Raw genomic sequence first — 18,782 nt, forward strand, 5'->3', positions numbered from 1 at the left:
CTGAAAGGTGTTCATATTATGGTCCTCCACTACCACATGAATCATGGACCCCTTGCTGGGCATCTTAGTCCTCCATCATCACTTCAAAGAAAATAAGTGCAGGGATGAGTACAGATCTATTTGACTGTGCTGCACCCTTTCCACAGGTCACCCAAATAGAACTCAGTTGAAAAACCTCTGCCTTAGTCCATTGTTAATACCATTTCCATTTCCACTGTGTGTTTCCTTCTCGCATGCTGGGACAAGTGAATTGTTGTAAGAGCAAGCTACAGTCAAGCAATGTAGTTGAGATCATAGGACTGTAGTGTTGGAAGGGACCCGAAGGCTCACCTAATCCAACCCCCATTCTGTTGTTGCGAGTGCAACCTAGGTTTAAGGTACTATTTGGTGCTTAGCTTATATATCTGTTCAGAAGTAAACCATACTGAGCTTAATAGGGCATACTTCCAGGTAAGTGTGCATTGCAATCTTCCACTCCTGAGTTGCCCATCACCCCTGCAACACATCATCCCTGATAATTGGCCATGCTGGCTGAAGTTGACATTCATAACATCTGTATGTATAGGATTGCACCAAGGGGACGCGGGTGGCGTTGTGGTCTAAACTGAAGTCAGCGGTTCGAATCCCTGCAACAGGGTGAGCTCCCATTGCTCCGTCCCAGCTCCTGCCAACCTAGCAGTTAGAAAGGACGTCAAAGTATAAGTAGATGAATAGGTACTGCTGCGGCGGGAAGGTAAATGGTGTTTCCATGCGGTCTGGTTTCCATCATGGTGTTCCGTTGCACCAGAAGTGGTTTAGTCAGGCTGGCCACATGACCCAGACTCAGCCTGAAAGCAAGATGAGCATCACAACCCCATAGTCGCCTTTGACTGGACTTAACCATCCAGGGGTCCTTTACCTTTTTACCTTTATAGGATTGCCCCAGTCTGAGTGCAGTGAACATTTTGAAAACATCATTTCCCCCTTTTTTAGTATTTCTCCATATAGATGTAGTTTTGTAATTGACGCTGTAGGGCAAACTCTGCTCCGGAGGGTCCTATGGCTATAATTTCTGGGTTGAATGAGGAGTGTTTATCCCTAAATTGTAGCAGTATTTCAGCAGCAGTTAATTTTGCACTGGGATGCTATTGCATATTTTTCATAGGTTTGATTAAATAAATCTGATACATTAATGAGGGTTTTGAATACTTGAGTGAGTGTTTGAGGGCAGATAGACAGCAGCAACTCAAAGCTTCTGTGCTGGGTTACCTGGAGTTCTGAACAGTTCACACCCACCTTCAATTGGATACATACCAATTATCCTTTTTTTGTTGTTCGGTTAGTTTTACTCCTCTTAATTACCTACAAAAGGCTATGGTGTAAAGGAGCATCTCCAAGGTGATTTTGATTATTTGAAGAGGATCCTAATAACACTGTGCTGGAAAATTTCTTATTGCTGTAGAGCATTCTTAAATTAATGAGAAAAGAAATTGCATTTGAAAATTATCAAAAGCAAGGGGGGATTTTAGAAAAATTGGCATGGGTGAAGTGTACGGCACTTACCTTATTTTCTAAGCGGTTGAAGGATTTTGTGAGTGTTTGTTATTTCATTCCACAAATAATTTATCTTATTTTTTGTATTCTGCAGCCTTTCTGGGTGCCCACACTTCCTGAAACCTTATTATATCCTCAGCTGAGCTTTCCATTTAGCCCAGTAAGGCAATGTCATGGCCTGGATAGACTCAGAGGGGAACCGGCTGGGGAACCCCCAAGAAAAGAAGGTTCAGGGTTCAGGGATTGGTGGTGGGAAAATGATGAGAGGTCAGAAGGAGAAGAGGGAGAAGACTGGAAGGAGGAGGTGCTGGGAGCTGAAGAGATAACAGGGTTTAGTGAGCCGGGAGTGTCTGTGGCAGAGAGAAATCTAGAGGCAGAAGCTGAAGCAGAAGAGGAGGGAGGCCAAGAAGCAGAGATGAGTCCAACTGGTGAAGAGGCACAGGCATCTCCCACTCCTGCTGTGACAAACTCCCCTCCCTGCTTTTCTTCCAGAACCAGGAGAGGCATGAAAAGGGCAGAGGAGAGGTTAGCGTCATAAAGGCACAGTCTCAGGTTGCTTGGAGGGAAACCCTGAAGTGGAAGGGACTTAGGCAACTGTGATGTGGCAGGGGCCTTCAGTCTCAGCAAGTGCTTCATGTGGGCAAGACCTGCCAGAGATGAATTGCTGAGCTTATTAGGACTGGCACTCCTATGCAGATCCTGTTTTTGCTTACAAAGAGTGAACTCCACTTGATCAGTGTGATTTACTGCTGCCTTGCTCCTCTTATTGTGAAGTATTTTTACTTTTAAACAAATCATTGTGGAACTATTTTTAATAGGTAAAAAGAAGGGCCTTTCTTAAAAACAAAATCATTGCACATATCAATTTCATAATCTCCACAGCTCCCTGCGTGACAGGTAAAGGCCAAAGAAACCTCATTGACTTTCTTAGATCAGGAAACACAGGCAGTCAGAGATGCTGCAAAGCACAGAAGAAATATTTAATAGAAAGAAAAAGGCACCCGCTGCACTCAACCACTTTGCAATGAACTCACTGGGCACTTGGTGAAATTATATATTCAGAAGTGCCCTGTGAATGAGGCTAAAAAATGGACCCCCTTATGTGGGGGAATAAAGCTTTCTAGAAATTAGAGGACAGGTTTGTCATAGCACTATTTGCTAGAAAGGCTTAGAATTTTACTAGAAGTAGGGTTAAATACTGTAAAGACATGGGCATTTACTGCACTTAATAATGCAGTTGCGAAAATACTTTATTGAGTAATGGATGCAATGAAAGGGAACAAACGTTTTAAGGGTTTTGTGTGTGACTGTTCTCAGCTATCTTATGAGTGGATGGAGGAGGAATCTCTCCTTTTTGGATTTCACAGAGGAGTCACCTAATTCGATCTGGACTGATTGCGCATTACCTAGATTGGATCAATGGTCTACTTCAGAATCCACAGCTGGACAGATTCCATTACGAAGTGATCAGGGGGTTTTGTGCTGCTTCCATTCAGGTGGTGGGTGGATATACTGTTTCTGAAGTTTTGAAAGGGAAAAATTGAGAGGGGGAACTAAGGCAGTGTGCCATCCTCACACCACCTCTTAACTTGTAATTACTTTTAAGTATGTGTATCTGGGCAGATTTTAAAAGATTTTTTTTCCCCTTCTGCCTGGAAACTAAATGGGGAGGACTGAGTCATGTCACCTTTGAGAACTCAGGCGGACCAGATTTTTATGGGCCAGCCCCTCCCTAGTTGTGGCCACCATAAATGCTTCATCTTCATCTCACTAAGCTATAAATCAGATAAAGGAACTTGAGTAGGGTTATTAAAGATCTTTGTACACAAACATAGGAGTAAAGGAAGTTGCAGGATGATTTGGATGCTGTTTTTTGCCATTTGACAAAAATGTGTGGTGTTGTGTGTGTGTGTTTTATAGTTTTGGGTTTTTAAACTGTGAATGAGAGCCAGTGTGGTGTAGTGGCCTCGTAATCTGGGGAACCGGGTTCGCGTCTCCGCTCCTCCACATGCAGCTGCTGGGTGACCTTGGGCCAGTCACACTTCTTTGAAGTCTCTCAGCCCCGCTCACCTCACAGAGTGTTTGTTGTGGGGGAGGAAGGGAAAGGAGAATGTGAGCCGCTTTGAGACTCCTTAAAGGGATTGAAAGGCGGGATATCAAATCAAACTCTTCTTCTTCTTCTTCTGAATGGTTCCCCTCCCCCCTTTCATCATTTTACAATCTCATGGAGCTGCCTTGAATGACTTTTGGATGAGGAAAGCTGGATATAAGGGGCAGCAGTCACCAGGGGAGTCTTTAGCATACGCGCCGCTGGGGTGCAAAGATCCACCCAGCACCCCCAAATCATTGAGTCTGACTAGCGCCGCCATTGTGAATGACAGGCACTGTCGCTGGCGCAGCACCTCTTTCATAAATGAGTGTACAAAGTAAAAAGTCCTTTAGTGAAACAGTAGGTATACACTTGGGTAATACCTAGGTATATATGTATTTGGGTTTTTCTAGCTTGATCAAAATTATTTATTATTTCATAGCAGATAGATAGTTAAGAGCTTAGGCAGCTTCAGCAGTGGGCGCCGGGTGCCCCCCAGAATTCGGCGCCCAGGTGCCCTGCACCCCTTGTAAAGACAGCCTTGGCAGTCACCAAATGATTGGAAGTCACCAAATGACTCCATCATTGGAAGTCCTGGATATTCTATTTATCGTTACATTTATATCCCAGAATATCTCCAAAGAGCTTGGATGTTTACATGATCCTCCCCCTCAGCCGCTTCATCCAAAAGAGGTAGGTTAGGCTGAGAGCCAATAACTGGCCCCAGACCACCCACTGAGCTTTGTGGCTGAGCAGCGATTTGAACCCTGGCCTCCTGGGTCCCTGTCCAAAACTCTAACCACTATACCACCCTGAGGGAAATGAATACATTACCTTTCTGTATCCCATCTCTCTCTTGTGCGTAAAGTGGCACAGGATGGAATACTTTACAGTACGTAGTGGAGATGGAAGCATCTGAATACAGGATTTACTGAATCTTGATTAATCTAAATAACATGAAAGTGAAGGTGTTCAAAATGAGCTAAGGGGAACAGGTTGTGTCTGTGTGTTGAGGTATTTATATAATTGGCCCCCAAAACGGCCCTGGAAATATCAGAAGCAGAGTTGAATCTGTCTCCTTGATGAGCTAAACTGTTTATCTGGTGCTTCTAATCTGTGCCTTTTGATTTCACCGGAGCATCATCCGTCTGTATCTGCTCATTACAGGGCACTCCAGTTCCCGTCAGTGATTCATTACTGACGCTTCCTGTCCTAGCACTAGCCGTGATAAAAAGCCTAGAATAAACTAGTGGCAAGAGACATCCACATCCCCAAAAATAGCTTGAGGTGCTCAGCCATCTCCTCCTCCCTGTTGACCTATTATGTGCTTTAAAAAGAATAGGAATGGCCCAGATTCGAGAGAGAGAGAGAGAGAGAGAGAGAGAGAGAGAGTTGTTAAGCAGTATAATTAGTAGAAGAGAACTGACAGTTGATTACCCAAGTTAGAAAAAGAATGCCAATGTGTGTATCAGGATTAGCCCACCCATGAGGCAAAGTGAGGCAGCTGCCTCAGGTGGCTGAATCCACAGGGGCAGGAGATTCCAGTGTAGGTCTTTAGTCTTCCCTTTTCCCTGATGTAGTTATTTACATACTCCTCCTTCCCTAGCAGGGAGGGAAGCACTATTTTGTGGTTCGCCTCAGGTGCAAAAATGTCTTGGGTTAGCCCTGGCGTGTGTATATAGCAGAATAGAATAGAAACTGAGCATCTGCCTTGGCTGGCCTGACTTATCTCTCTGACTGCAGGAGAAGTAGTAGTAGTAGTCTGTCCATCTGACTGGGTGGCCTCAGCCCCTCTGAGTGGCTTTCAGCATATCCAATAACATAAGACATTAAACTTTAAAAACCTCCCGATATAGGGCTGCCTTCAGATGTCTTCTAAAGGTAGTATACTGTAGTTCAGGCATCCCCAAACTCGGCCCTCCAGCTGTTTGGGGATTACAACTCCCATCATCCCTAACTAACAGGACCAGTGGTCAGGCATGATGGGAACTGTAGCCCCAAAACAGCTGGAGGGCTGACATATATCTCCTTGACATATAATGAGAGGGTGTTCCACAGGGAGAGTGCCACTGTAATCTCACTTTTCACAGTGAGGGAACCACCAGAAGGTCCTCGGAGCTGGCTGAATGATGAGGGTGGTGGCGCTCTTTCAGGTAGACAGAGCTGAGGCCGTTTAGGGCTTTAAATGTCAGCACCAACACCTTAAATGGTGTTCAAAAACATACTGAGAGCCAATAAGACCTCAGCAGAGTGACTTCTAGTGATGGGCTGTAGGCTTGGTCTACAGTTGCTAATCTCCCTAGAGAAGTGAAGCAGCAACTGCTAATTGAATGAAAATTTACTGCAGTCGTTTAAAAGTGCCATTGGCCAATGCCTGAACAATCTTAATGCTCTGGTAGCAATAACTAACGATATGCCTATATATTGAATGAAGGTGATTTAAAAGCTCATCAGAGAGCAACAAGGCTGCATCTGTGCAAATACAGGCCAGGCTACATTACCTTTAAATACAAACTCCTGATACATTGAAATAGATACCTTCTAATACATCTATACATCTAATACATCTATACATCCAGGTATGTGTTACAACATTTGTAACACAGTATGAAATCTGGTGGGTAGCTAAATTGCAATCTGCAATTTATGCAAGAGATGTGGATCAGGTTGTTTATGCAGGAATTTGCAAACAATGGGTTTTTATTACTTATTATTATTTATTAAATTTGAACACTGCCCTTCATCTGTAGATCTAAGGGCGGTTTAAATTTTCCAAGCATCTTTGGTTTCCTTTGCAGTCTCTGTAGAAATGAGTGATGTTTGTACCTAAGCAGCCTTTTTTCCAATTGTAGTTTGAAATTTAGCTGGAAAGAAACCTGGGGTGACAGTATATGAGTTTATATGATATGTCTTTGTAAGATATCCCATTAGATGAGTGGTTCCCAAACTCCACCCCCCACCCCCCGGCAGCATAGACTACTTGCTGAGCTTCTTAATGGTTTTTCTGCCTATTGTAGCAATTTAACATGCTGTGCTAAATGTTGTCTGATTTTTAGTTGCATTTTTTACGGCTTCTTTTATATATTGTATTTTCCTGTCTTAGAATTCCATAGAATTCATTGTACACCCCGGGGTTTGCTTGGCCTCAGTGTACAGAAAATGTAATGGTCTGATACATAGTCTTAATTAATTCCCACTCTTTTTGTAAACCATTTAAAGGTAAAGGGTAAAGGGACCCCTGACCATTAGGTCCAGTCGTGGCCGACTCTGGGGTTGCGGCGCTCATCTTGCTTTATTGGCCGAGGGAGCCAGCGTACAGCTTCCAGGTCATGTGGCCAGCATGACTAAGCCACTTCTGGCAAACCAGAGCAGCACACGGAAACGCCGTTTACCTTCCCGCCGGAGTAGTACCTATTTATCTACATGCACTTCGATGTGCTTTTGAACTGCTAGGTTGGCAGGAGCAGGGACCAAGCAACGAGAGCTCACCCCATCACGGGGATTCAACCAGTAAACCAGTTAGAGATGGGTTTTTTAAAAACCCAGTATATAAGTTTTTGGAAACTGTTTTTTGAAACTGTTATACAGTTTTAGAAATAATTTTAGAGGACAAAAATATATATGAATACCTTGACTTAAGCATTTTGTTCACTGTTCCAAAAGAAAATAGCTCATAATTCAATGTTTTTCAAGTTTTCCAGAAAGAAACAAAACAAGGCTTCACAAGGTAGAAAATGGGGGGACCCAATTTTTTCCTGAATTTTTTGTAGTTTCCCCCCCTGAAACTTCATTTCTCTAGCTTGGGACCAGCACTGCTATTTAGTTTATTTAAATATTTCTAAACTACCCTTTCACGTAAAATATCTCAAGGTGGTAAGCAGACAAAAAACAGAGGATTACAATAGAAACACATCAAATTTTGTAAGATGGCTGAAAATGAGCAAGGATGGCTGAACCTCTATTGCCAAGGAGTTCCACAGGGAAGGCCTGCCACACTAAGGTGTCATCCCTCACGGGGATGTGGGACCATTGAAAATTGTCGCATCAGAAGGCCTTGCCAATTGAGGCAGTGCATGTAAAGAATCAGGAGGTCCTTAAAGTACGGTGGGGGCCAAGTTGTTTAGAGTTTTGTGAATTAACACAATAATTTTGAACCTGGCCCAGTCACATGTTGGTAACCAGAGCAGCTCTGGCAGAAGATACTGAGCGATCTACACTTGATCTTAGCCAAAAGGCCGAGAAGTTCCCACGAGTAAAAGCAGTCAAAATCTGTGCCAACTACTTGGTGGAGATCACTGATCCAACCCTTCGGAGAGCTTTCACCATGGCACGGTTTCAAACATTGCCAACTGCTTATCTGACCGGTAGATACACAAAAAACCCAGTTGAACATCATTTATGTCCTTGCCTTATGAAAATTAAAGAGGATCTTACACATTATTTTCTCTCTTGCCCCATTTACTCGGGCTTTAGAGACGCATTGCTGCAAATTACACCCATCTCTATAACCAGTCCTGAAGATAGAGTAAAATTTTTGTTAGTTGATGCAAACCCACGCATTACCCATGTGGTAGCGGTCTTTGTGATGAAGGCCATGAAAGCCAGGGAAAGATTTATGAACGACAATGTAAAGACCCCTTCATCGTCTGTTTAATTCGCTGTTCGTTTTCCCTCCTTTTCTACTTTGTGGGAAGAAGGTTTTGTTGGCACAGTATGTAATGAATTTTAATATTTTTAACTACTGATTTTAGTGTTGATTTTTGTGCACAGGCATGGTCCTCACAATAAACGGATTTGATTTGATTACTGAGCGATCTTTTATTTATTAAGCTGATTGCTTGCTAACCGTCAGATAGAATTAGTTGGTATTGCCTCATTGGGTAGTCTGGGCAGAACTAAAGGAATGTTCCTTGATGGCTGGGTATTCTCTGTCACGCCTCTGGAAAGGAACACCTTTAGCTAGAGCTCATGGAAAGGGCAGATAATTCTTTGGGATCCATTTTGCAATTTGAGCCGGGAACACAGAGAGCAGTGAGTTGGCTGCAAAGCACCTTGAAGTTCAAGAGCCCCCTTTGCAAATTTCATTCAGGAACAATGAGTTTTACCTGCCTGTTGACAAGAACCGCTTGCTTCCATTATGCTCTCCTTATATCTTTGAAAATAAAACTAATACTGTTGGTCCCCTGCTGTTCTCCAAAAGACACTACCCACAAAATTATCAGCATTAGAATTGGGGAGTGCACAGCTGTATTAATTAATTTTTGGCTAAGGTTTAGCAGCTTCAGAAATGAACGCCCAGGTTCAGTCTTTCAGAAGCTTTGCTCCATATTGGCTTATCTGTAACCACTTAACTGTGCTTTTCCATGAACAAATACTGTATCTTTGAACATCTGGATTTGATAATCAACCTGTCATAAACCAGAATGATAGCATAAGCTGGTGCATTGAGATCTCCTTGTAAAAAATACCTTTTTAAGGGGGAAAATACATTGTTGGTGGGGGAAATGAATTCTTAGAAAAGTTCAGGATAGAAATAGTTGAGTAGAAATCTATTTTACCATTTTTTAAAAGTTGTTTGTGTTGGAAGAGGAACCAAACTACTGCCATCATACCCTTCCCCCCCCCCCCCAATCTTCATTTTTAAAATAAAAAGATGAGGCAAAACTATGGCTTTTTTTTCAGGACTATAATAGCAAAATTCATTGACACCTGTGTCTCGGTCTGCATCCAGATCAGCTAGCCATTGTTTTCCCTAGAGAGTCAGGCCCATACAGTCGGTTGCTGATGCCCGGGAGATTATCACTGATAGAGCAGCTCATCACTTTATTGCTCTGCCAGGAGCTACTAACAGCCAATTTAGCTTCTCAGCAATGGTTCTGTTAGATACTCTGTAAACAACAGCAGCTGGTGGGTGAACCTGGCTAGAGACCAGTCCACAAGACACAACTCAACATCTCTTTGTCAACTGTGGAGGAAGGACGAACAAGAACCCTTCAGCATGACTTCATTCTTGTGCTGATTTGATCTTGTTTGAAAGGCTTCTCTAAGCAGGTAGATTCCTTCCGTCTATCTGCACAAGCTAGTTCTGCTCTTTCAGCATGCTCTGTTTTAGAAACTCTTGTTAGTGCCTTTTCAGATAATGGCTTGCCTTTAATACAAAGATGACCTGCCGTGAGCAGATAGCATCTTGCCCTTACTTAGGGATGGGGAAGAAAACCAGTTGAGTTTCATTTTAATGCAAACCTTCAAAGTTGGCACTTTCCAGAACGATATGCAAACAGAAACAAAGCTATCCTTCAACACCTGTGTTTCCAAATTTTGTGATACAGTTCTCCCATTTTCAAAATGCATATATTAGGGACATATGTGCTTCAAAGTAAGTGTGTGTGTGTGTGTGTTAAAATAACAAATGCAATAAATTAGGGGGAATTGCTTGCAAAACGTGTACAGTGGTACCTCGGGTTAAGAACTTAATTCATTCTGGAGGTCCGTTCTTAACCTGAAACTGTTCTTAACCTGAAGCACCACTTTAGCTAATGGGGCCACTGCTGCACGATTTCTGTTCTCATCCTGAAACAAAGTTCTTAACCCGACGTAATATTTCTGGGTTAGCAGAGTCTGTAACTTAAAGCGTATGTACCACTGCGTATGTAACCCAAGGTACCACTGTATATTGGGAGAAATACACACTAATAAGCTGACAAACAGTTGCAGAAATGTGGTGAACTGAATTTAGGACTGGAAGAATTAGAAGCCAGAATTGCCAATTTATTCATCTGTCCCCTCATTGAAGGACATGTGTTGCACAAGAACAAAGTGTTTATTCACACATGACACATCTGTCCTTTCATATATAAAGAGAAGCTAACTTTGACAATGAAACTCTACATGAGTGAGGAGAGCAGGACATTGAACCTCTCCCTATTTTGCTTGGTCCTGCTCTCTCACATCAGGTTTATTTCTGGAGTGCCATCTGGGGGGGACCGAGGGCCCCTCCAAAATTTTCAAGGAGGGGACTAGGCCTGCTCAGAATCCCACAGTGACGTGCACAAGCCATGTGGCATGTGTGTGACATGTCAGCCCATCATGCAGCTCACTTTGGATACCTGATCCCATCCAGGCTTTGAGAAAAATATCTGCAGCAATAGCATATGGTGGGTGAGAAAGGAGAAAGTTTGTGTATCCTGACAGATGCACCTTTTGTTCTTAAGAAACAAAATAGTGCAGAAGCCAAAACTATTCCCACTATGTAGCCAAACCACAGCTTCCCTACCTCTCTTTGTCTATAATAATAATTTATTATTTATACTCCGCCCATCTGGCTGGGTTTCCCCAGCCACTCTGGGCGGCTCCCAACAGAATATTAATACAGTGGAACCTTGGCTCTCGAACGGCTTAGTTGACAAACAAATCAGTTCCCAAATGCCAAAAACACAGAAGTAAGTTTTCGAACGTTTTTCAGAAGCTGACCGTCCAATGTGGTTGCCGGCTATTGTTTCCGGGGCGCCTGCGCCAATCATAGCCATGCCTTGATTTTCAAACATTTTGGGAGCTGAACAGATTAAGTTAAAGAACCAAGGTTCCGCTGTAGTAATAAAAAAGTGATAAAACATCAAACATTAAAAACTTCCCTAAACAGGGCTGCCTTCAGAGGTCTTCTAAAAATCATATAGTTGTTTATTTCCTTGACATCTGATGACAGGGCGTTCCGCAGGTAGGGCGCCACTACCGAGAAGGCCCTCTGCCTGGTTCCCTGTAGCTTCACTTCTCGCAGTGAGGGAAACACCAGAAGGCCCTAGGAGCTGGACCTCAGTGTCCGGGCTAGATGATGGGGGGTGGAGACGCTCTTTTAGGTATACTGCGTCTACATTCCCACTCACCCCCAATCATTTGTGGTGGTCAGGAGAACTCTCAGAACATCACACGACAAGGACCAAATGAGCTATTTTAAAAGTAGTACAACATTGAATGCCACCCTAGTGTAGAATTTCAATCCTTGTCCAATTGATTGCCACTTACAGCAGCAAATCAAAATTACTGCTAGTTAATAATTCAGTTGTCCTGGGATGCGGGTGGCGCTGTGGGTTAAACCACAGAGCCTAGGACTTACCGATCAGAAGGTCAGCTGTTCGAATCCCTGTGATGGGGTGAGCTCCTGTTGCTCGGTCCCTGCTCCTGCCAACCTAGCAGTTCGAAAGCACGTCAAAGTACAAGTAGATAAATAGGTACTGCTCCGGCGGGAAGGTAAACGGCATTTCCGTGCGCTGCTCTGGTTCGCCAGAAGTGGCTTAGTCATGCTGGCCACATGACCCAGAAGCTGTACGCCGGCTCCCTCGGTCAATAAAGCGAGATGAGCGCCGCAACCCCAGAGTCGGTCATGACTGGACCTAATGGGTCCCTTTACCCTTTAACAATTCAGTTACCTATTTACTACATAGAGTATATGTGACACCCAGGTTGAGATATAAACCAGTCCTTGAGGATGGATCCACAATGTTCCGTTTGTGCTGTGCTGAAAGTGCTAATCCGTGTCTTCAAGACAGCCATCAAATATTTAAGAGGAGAAGTCTCTTAACGTCTCACCGTGTGTGCTTTCCCCCCCCCCCATCATCTTCCACCCTAGTCAAAAGCACTCCGTGAAAAATGGTTGCTGCAAGGAATTCCTGCCAGTTCACCAGCAGAAGAAGAAGCCAGGAAGAGGCAGTCAGAAGAGGATGAGCTGAAGGTGAAAAACCTTGAAGGAAACATCCATAGGTAGGGTCTTTTTTTTACATCTTTAGGGCCAAATCCTAAATGCTTTCAAGTCATCAGGGTTTGTCTGCATGTAATGAAATACAGGGGCACAAAATTTATATCACTGCTGATTCAATTACTTGAGCAATCAATCAAGGATTTAGCTGATTGTTCAGAAGAGGGCAGTTTGAGGTGATGAATTTAATCAGCAATCTTGCAGGTTAAAGGCACTACTGGATATCTGACACTACCTAGCCCTGGTGTGTTTGTTAACTGTAACAGGGGGCCCAAAAACAAAAGGTTGCATTTAATTGGGTTTTACTCAGTTGAAATTAATGAATGCAAGTTAGGTCAGGGCTGTAGCTAGGGAGTGCTGAGCTGGGCTCCCATTGCACAGGCAATGGGAAGGTGCAAAATAGGCTAAAATATATGTCCATAAATATCAATTATTGCCTCATAAGAAATGGTTTCAAATAGAGGGTGAATTGAATGGGTAGAGGGGGGCAGGGTTGGAGGAGAGGCAGAAAGAATAGCTAATTTGTTCATGGCTAGGGGGCGCTATCTGGACTAGCTACAGCTCTGCACTAGATACAACGCAGAATATTTAAGATCTCCTAACCCTGTGTGTTCTAAGATTGTCAGATGACAGCTGGCAACAATATGGCGGAGCCTTTTTGGAGTTGGCACCCTAACTGTGGGATTCACTTCCCAAGGTGGCCTATTAGGTTTGCTCTTTGGTCATGAAAGCTTTATTGGTTGGACAGGTTTCTGTATGCCTTGTCTAATTTGGTGATTGGTAATACTGCTGTGTTGTTGTTGTTGTTGTTCATCTTCCTTGGTGCTTTAAAGTTCTGGTGGTTTGTGTTCAGTGAAGTTTTTATTTCACTTCATGTGCATTTGTTGTTGCTGCTTTTCAAAATTTTGTTGCTGCTCATTTTTTAAAAAAGAAATGTTGATGTATAATAATCTAAATCAATTCGTATGTGGTAGGAAGGAGAGGATGGCAGAAAAGTCAGCCCATGTAACTAGAAGTGTACTTTCAAACTGATTCAAGAGGTCAGCAATATTCAGATTAAAGGTAAAGGGACCCCTGACCATTAGGTCGAGTCGTGACCGACTCTGTGGTTGCGGCGCTCATCTCGCTTTATTGGCCGAGGGAGCCAGCGTACAGCTTCCGGGTCATGTGGCCAGCAGGACTAAGCCGCTTCTGGCGAACCAGAGCAGTGCACGGAAATGCTGTTTACCTTCCCACCAGAGCAGTACCTATTTATCTACTTGCACTTTGATGTGCTTTCGAACTGCTAGGTGGGCAGGAGCTGGGACCGAGCAACGGGAGCTCACTCCGTCGCAGGGATTCAAACCACCGACCTTCTGATCGGCAAGTCCTAGGCTCTGTGGTTTAACCCACAGCGCCACCTGCGTCCCAATATTCAGATTAAACCAACCTAAACAGGCCTCCCATCACTTGCGATCTGGAATCATGAAGCTTTAAATCAAGCCAAACAATCTCTGATCTAAACATGGTAGAGGTTAGGAATGAGTGCCAATGTGAGTCAGAGCAAGCTCAAAAGGGGCTTTGCTCGTGCTGAGTAGGATCTGCCATATTTGAGGGGTAGGAGGTTTTCTTTCAAGCTCCCTCCTTTTGAACTCTTACCCCATCTCACTATTTAATAGTGGGCAGTTTCACAAGGGGTGTTAAGAATGCTCTTTGCATGTCAGGAAAGTAGGAGAGAAAGCAGAAGAGACTCATTTTCATATATTCATTACTTCATTTTTAATCCATATATTTATATGATTTTATACAATGCCCAACTTCGTATTATATAAGATCTTGATTAAAAAAATACATAAAACTTATACCACTTTGCAATTGCACTGTTGTAGAAAACATTTTGATCTAATCTAAAGCAGCATGTCAAATGATCATGTGATGAATGTATCTACTGTCCCAATAATGAATGAATAAACTCCAAGGTTGTGCAAATCTATCAAGTTTCTCCCTTCTTTCTTTTACTGTTTCTCTTTACTCTTGTAAGCTTGGTCATTTCTGTGGTGTGCTCATATATGTTTGCTTCTTGTTCTATTAATACTGGGAACTGAATCTTTTCACAGTACCGTGTGTAGCATATTCTTGTGGCTACAGTTATATGAAATATTGATTCTCTTTGCTGTATATTTTGTTGTGTTAGTCAATGAAAAACAAAGCAAGTTCTAAATCTAGTTGCACTTTCATTATTTTCTCTATTATGCTCTCAATCTGATACTTTGTTATTTGCTTTGTTGCACAATTAATGTCCCCTGTTTTGTCTACCATCTCAAAAAGAAGCACAGGGTGTGGTGATTAAAGAATAGCGCCTGTCTTTGGAATGCTGTCCTTAGGGAGGCATGCCTGGTGCCAACTTGACTGTCATTTTGGCGCCAGGTAAAGTTTTTCTGCTCCCCTGGGCATGCAGGCAGCTTTAATGACATTGTTGTTACACTAAAACCTGGATTGAGTAACTGTGTGTGTGGGGGGGGTTGTTTGTTTTGTTTTACAGTTGCTGCTATTGCGTATTGGATTAATGTGTTTTTACCATATTTTGCTGTATTTAAAGGTAAAGGTAAAGGTACCCCTGCCCGTACGGGCCAGTCTTGACAGACTCTGGGGTTGTGCGCCCATCTCACTTAAGAGGCCAGGGGCCAGCGCTGTCCGGAGACACTTCCGGGTCACGTGGCCAGCGTGACATCGCTGCTCTGGCGAGCCAGAGCCGCACACGGAAACGCCGTTTACCTTCCCGCTGGTAGGCGGTCCCTATTTATCTACTTGCACCCGGAGGTGCTTTCGAACTGCTAGGTTGGCAGGCGCTGGGACCGAGCAGCAGGAGCGCACCCCGCCGCAGGGATTCGAACCGCCGACCTTTCAATCAGCAAGCCCTAGGCGCTGAGGCTTTAACCCACAGCGCCACCTGCGTCCCTTGCTGTATTTAGGGTTGCCATATTTCAAAAAGTGATCATCTGGATACAAAAGTTGTTGAGATTTTCTTTTGGCCAAGCTGTTGAGATTTGGGGGCGGGGAGGGGAGGGGGACATAGTTGTTGAGCTTTCTTCTTCTTCTTCTTCTTTTTCTTCTTCTGTTTTGCAAAATCTCCATGAAATTTTTTAAGGTTGCCATACACCTGGCTTTTCCAAGAAATTCCACCAAGACAAATTCCAATGGAAATCCAAGACATATGGTAGCCCTATATTTCGAAAATTGCTTTGCGGCTTTTATCATAATATATGCAATTAGATCAAATAAATCACCCAATATGGAAGTAGCTTCTGACGTTTGACAATCATTTTCGTATTTGTTATGCATTCGGATTGTAGACATGTGGGATGAAAAAAGCCACTGCTAATACAAGCAGCACTTGTCAAATAGCCAATGTGCCGTGCTTAAGAATTTATTAGTCTTCGTTCTCTCATTTTCCATTCCACATTATTCTGCCCTATTTGTTCCCAGCCTCATCTCTTTCACCGAGAAAATAAATACATCACGGTTTTCAACCATTTCAAACTAAGACCGAAAAACACCAGGGCTCTCCCTTCTTCTTCTTCTTCCCATTTCATGTTTCAATTGACATTTTCAAGGACAGCCTTCCCCTATACCAAGGATTGTCATTGTGACGATCACTCGTAGCCGACTAAGATTGTCTTCCATAAACACGGTTTTAACAATGAGTCCGTAAGTGAATGTGGAGGCCAGTTCTGGATCCACATGTCCTTCCACAGTGGGGACATTGGTTTCTGAGCGGGAGTTGATCACAGTGTGGATTTGCCAAGCGTACCTTCCTCTTAGCATGTTTCTCCCTTGCATCCTGAGTTTGAGTGTCTTCAAAGCCCATGACACCTTTGGTAAAGGCTGTTCTCCAACTGGAGCACTCGCCAGCCAGTGCTTCCCAGTTGTCAGCATTTATACTACATTTTTTTTAGATTTGCCTTGAGACAGTCTTTAAACCTCTTTTGTTGACCACCAGCATTACGCTTCCCATTTTTAAGTTTGGTATAGACTGGTTGCTTTGGAAGATGATCATCAGGCATCCGCACAACATGACCAGTCCAACGAAGTTGATGTTGAAGAATCATTGCTTCAACACTGGTGGTCTTTGCTTCTTCCAGTACACGGATATTAGTTCGCCTGTCTTCCCAAGTGATGTGTAAAAATTTTCAGAGACACCGTTGATGGAATCTTTTGAGGAGTTGGAGATGGTGTTTATAAGTGGTCCATGTTTCACAAGCATATAGTAAAGTTGGTAGTACAATACAGTGGTACCTCAGGTTAAGTACTTAATTCGTTCCGGAGGTCCATTCTTAACCTGAAACTGTTCTTAACCTGAAGCACCACTTTAGCTAATGGGGCCTCCTGCTGCTGCCGCGCTGCCGGAGCACGATTTCTGTTCTCATCCTGAAGCAAAGTTCTTAACCCAAGGTAATATTTCTGGGTTAGCGGAGTCTGTAACCTGAAGCATATGTAACCCGAGGTACTACTGTAGCTTTGTAAACAAGCATTTTGGTTTCCCTGTGAATGTCCCAGTCCTCAAACACTCTGCACTTCAATTGGGAGACAGCCGAACTCGCAGAGCTCAGGCAATGCTGGATTTCGGCATCAGTGTTGGCCCTTGTGGAAAGATAAGTGCCTAGGTAGGAGAAGTGATTGACATTTTCCAGTGTTACACCACTGAGTTAGATTTGTGGTGCTGCAGAGGGGTTATTTTGTACATGTTGATGCAGCACTTTGGTTTTTTGGATGTTGAGTGGGGTCTTCGCTGGTGCCTACAAGGCTCCTCCTCCCTCCCCAAATTAGGCATGAAAGGAGCAATTCTATTGTAGCCAGTAAAATTCAGTGTGTGATTAGTTGCAGTGTGTAAGAGGCCCGTGGCAGTTCCTCTGGTATGTAAATGTGCCCATTGATCCAAAAAGATTGGCAACCCCTGCCCTATGGAAGTACGGAAGCAGGCCTTCTCTGTGGTGGCACCTGTTCTTTGGAATGCCCCACCCCACATGTTATTCAGGAGGCAAAGATATTAAATACAAATGTATTTCCCTGCTTGGGCTTCCCCCAGCTACTAGCACCATACCCTTCTGTAATTTGTGGAAAGGTCCTCTGTTTCTCTGCCTGCAGTCATAAACACCACCACCCCCCAAAAAATAATAATAATACTTTAAGGTAAATATAGAAGATAATTTATTCCAAATTATTTCATTGTCCTATTAATTATTCCTATAGCATGTTTTAGTGTATACAGATGACCGGTGTGTTTGTTTGGCCTGCTTCCTGATACAGTGGTACCTCGGGTTACATACACTTCAGGTTACAGACTCCGCTAACCCAGAAATATTACCTCGGGTTAAGAACTTTGCTTCAGGATGAGAACAGAAATCATGCTCTGGCGGTGCGGCGGCAGCAGGAGGCCCCATTAGCTAAAGTGGTGCTTCAGGTTAAGAACAGTTTCAGGTTAAGAACGGACCTCCGGAATGAATTAAGTACTTAACCTGAGGTGCCACTGTAGATAGTTTAGGCTGAGAGCGAGTGACCTGCCTACGTCAGCCAGGTGAACTTTGGATTCTTAAAATTTGGAGTACAGAAGTCTAAGAAATACATGCCTGGATCATGGGGTTATTGCTGAGCTCAGGTTCCTAACAAGGCATCAGGTTGGCCATAGCATCCCACTGTTGGGGTGAATGAGCCCTTATTTGGTACTTTTCTCAAACTAACCTGACCCCATGCTATGAAAAGCAGGGGCAGGGGCTCATTCTCCCTGAGTGTGCATAGTGCAAAAAAATAAAAAAGGAAACCCATCTGGGGCGGGCAGGCAGAGAGGACCTACAGAATACAATCAGCTTCATTCATAGCCAAGCAAGGGAAATCCACACTCTCTCTGTGATCTCATTGTTTCCATTATTCAGTTGCTGCCACTTCTTATGGTGGTGAATTTGTTTCACTGCTGCTGCGTTCAACAGAGCAGTAGGCCAAACGCAACTGGCTTTGTCACTGGAAATATTTGTTAAGTGAAGTACTTGGACATGTGTCCATTTGAACACATTTCTTACCCAAAGTGGTCAAATCCCAGTGGGTTGACATTGCAGCCTGGGACCATGTCTAGTTAAGCAGCTGGAAGTTAAAATTGTGGGGAAACAGAGACCTGCTGTGGTGGGAACTTCGGCGATAAAATCACTCATCCCCATATGCTGTTGAATATGATGATGATGGAGGAGGAGGAGGAGGAGGAGGAGGAGGAGGGTCTGGAAACCAAGCCTTATGAGGAACGGTTCAAGGAGCTGTTTAGCCTTGAAAAGACAAGACAGAGAGGAGATATGATAACCATCTTCAAATATCTCAAGCATTGTCACATGGAAGAGGGAGGGAGCTTGTTTTCCCCTGCTCTGGAGCGTAGGACTTGAACCAATG

The 18,782-nt window shown here is 43.6% G+C and overlaps 1 protein-coding gene across 4 annotated transcripts in view; it reads left to right on the forward strand.

Moving 5' to 3' along the window:
• PALM2AKAP2 (PALM2 and AKAP2 fusion) overlaps positions 1–18,782 on the forward strand; it is a 222,086-nt gene that overhangs the window by 40,071 nt on the left and 163,233 nt on the right. For all 4 annotated transcript variants that reach the window (XM_079959176.1, XM_079959170.1, XM_079959175.1 and 1 more), the window contains exon 3: positions 12,246–12,376. In XM_079959176.1, coding sequence (XP_079815302.1) covers positions 12,246–12,376 — 131 coding nt within the window. The remainder of the gene's footprint in view (positions 1–12,245; positions 12,377–18,782) is intronic.

The sequence above is a fragment of the Podarcis cretensis genome, assembly GCF_951804945.1.
Source record: "Podarcis cretensis genome assembly, chromosome: 17".
Taxonomy (NCBI): Eukaryota; Metazoa; Chordata; class Lepidosauria; order Squamata; family Lacertidae; genus Podarcis; species Podarcis cretensis.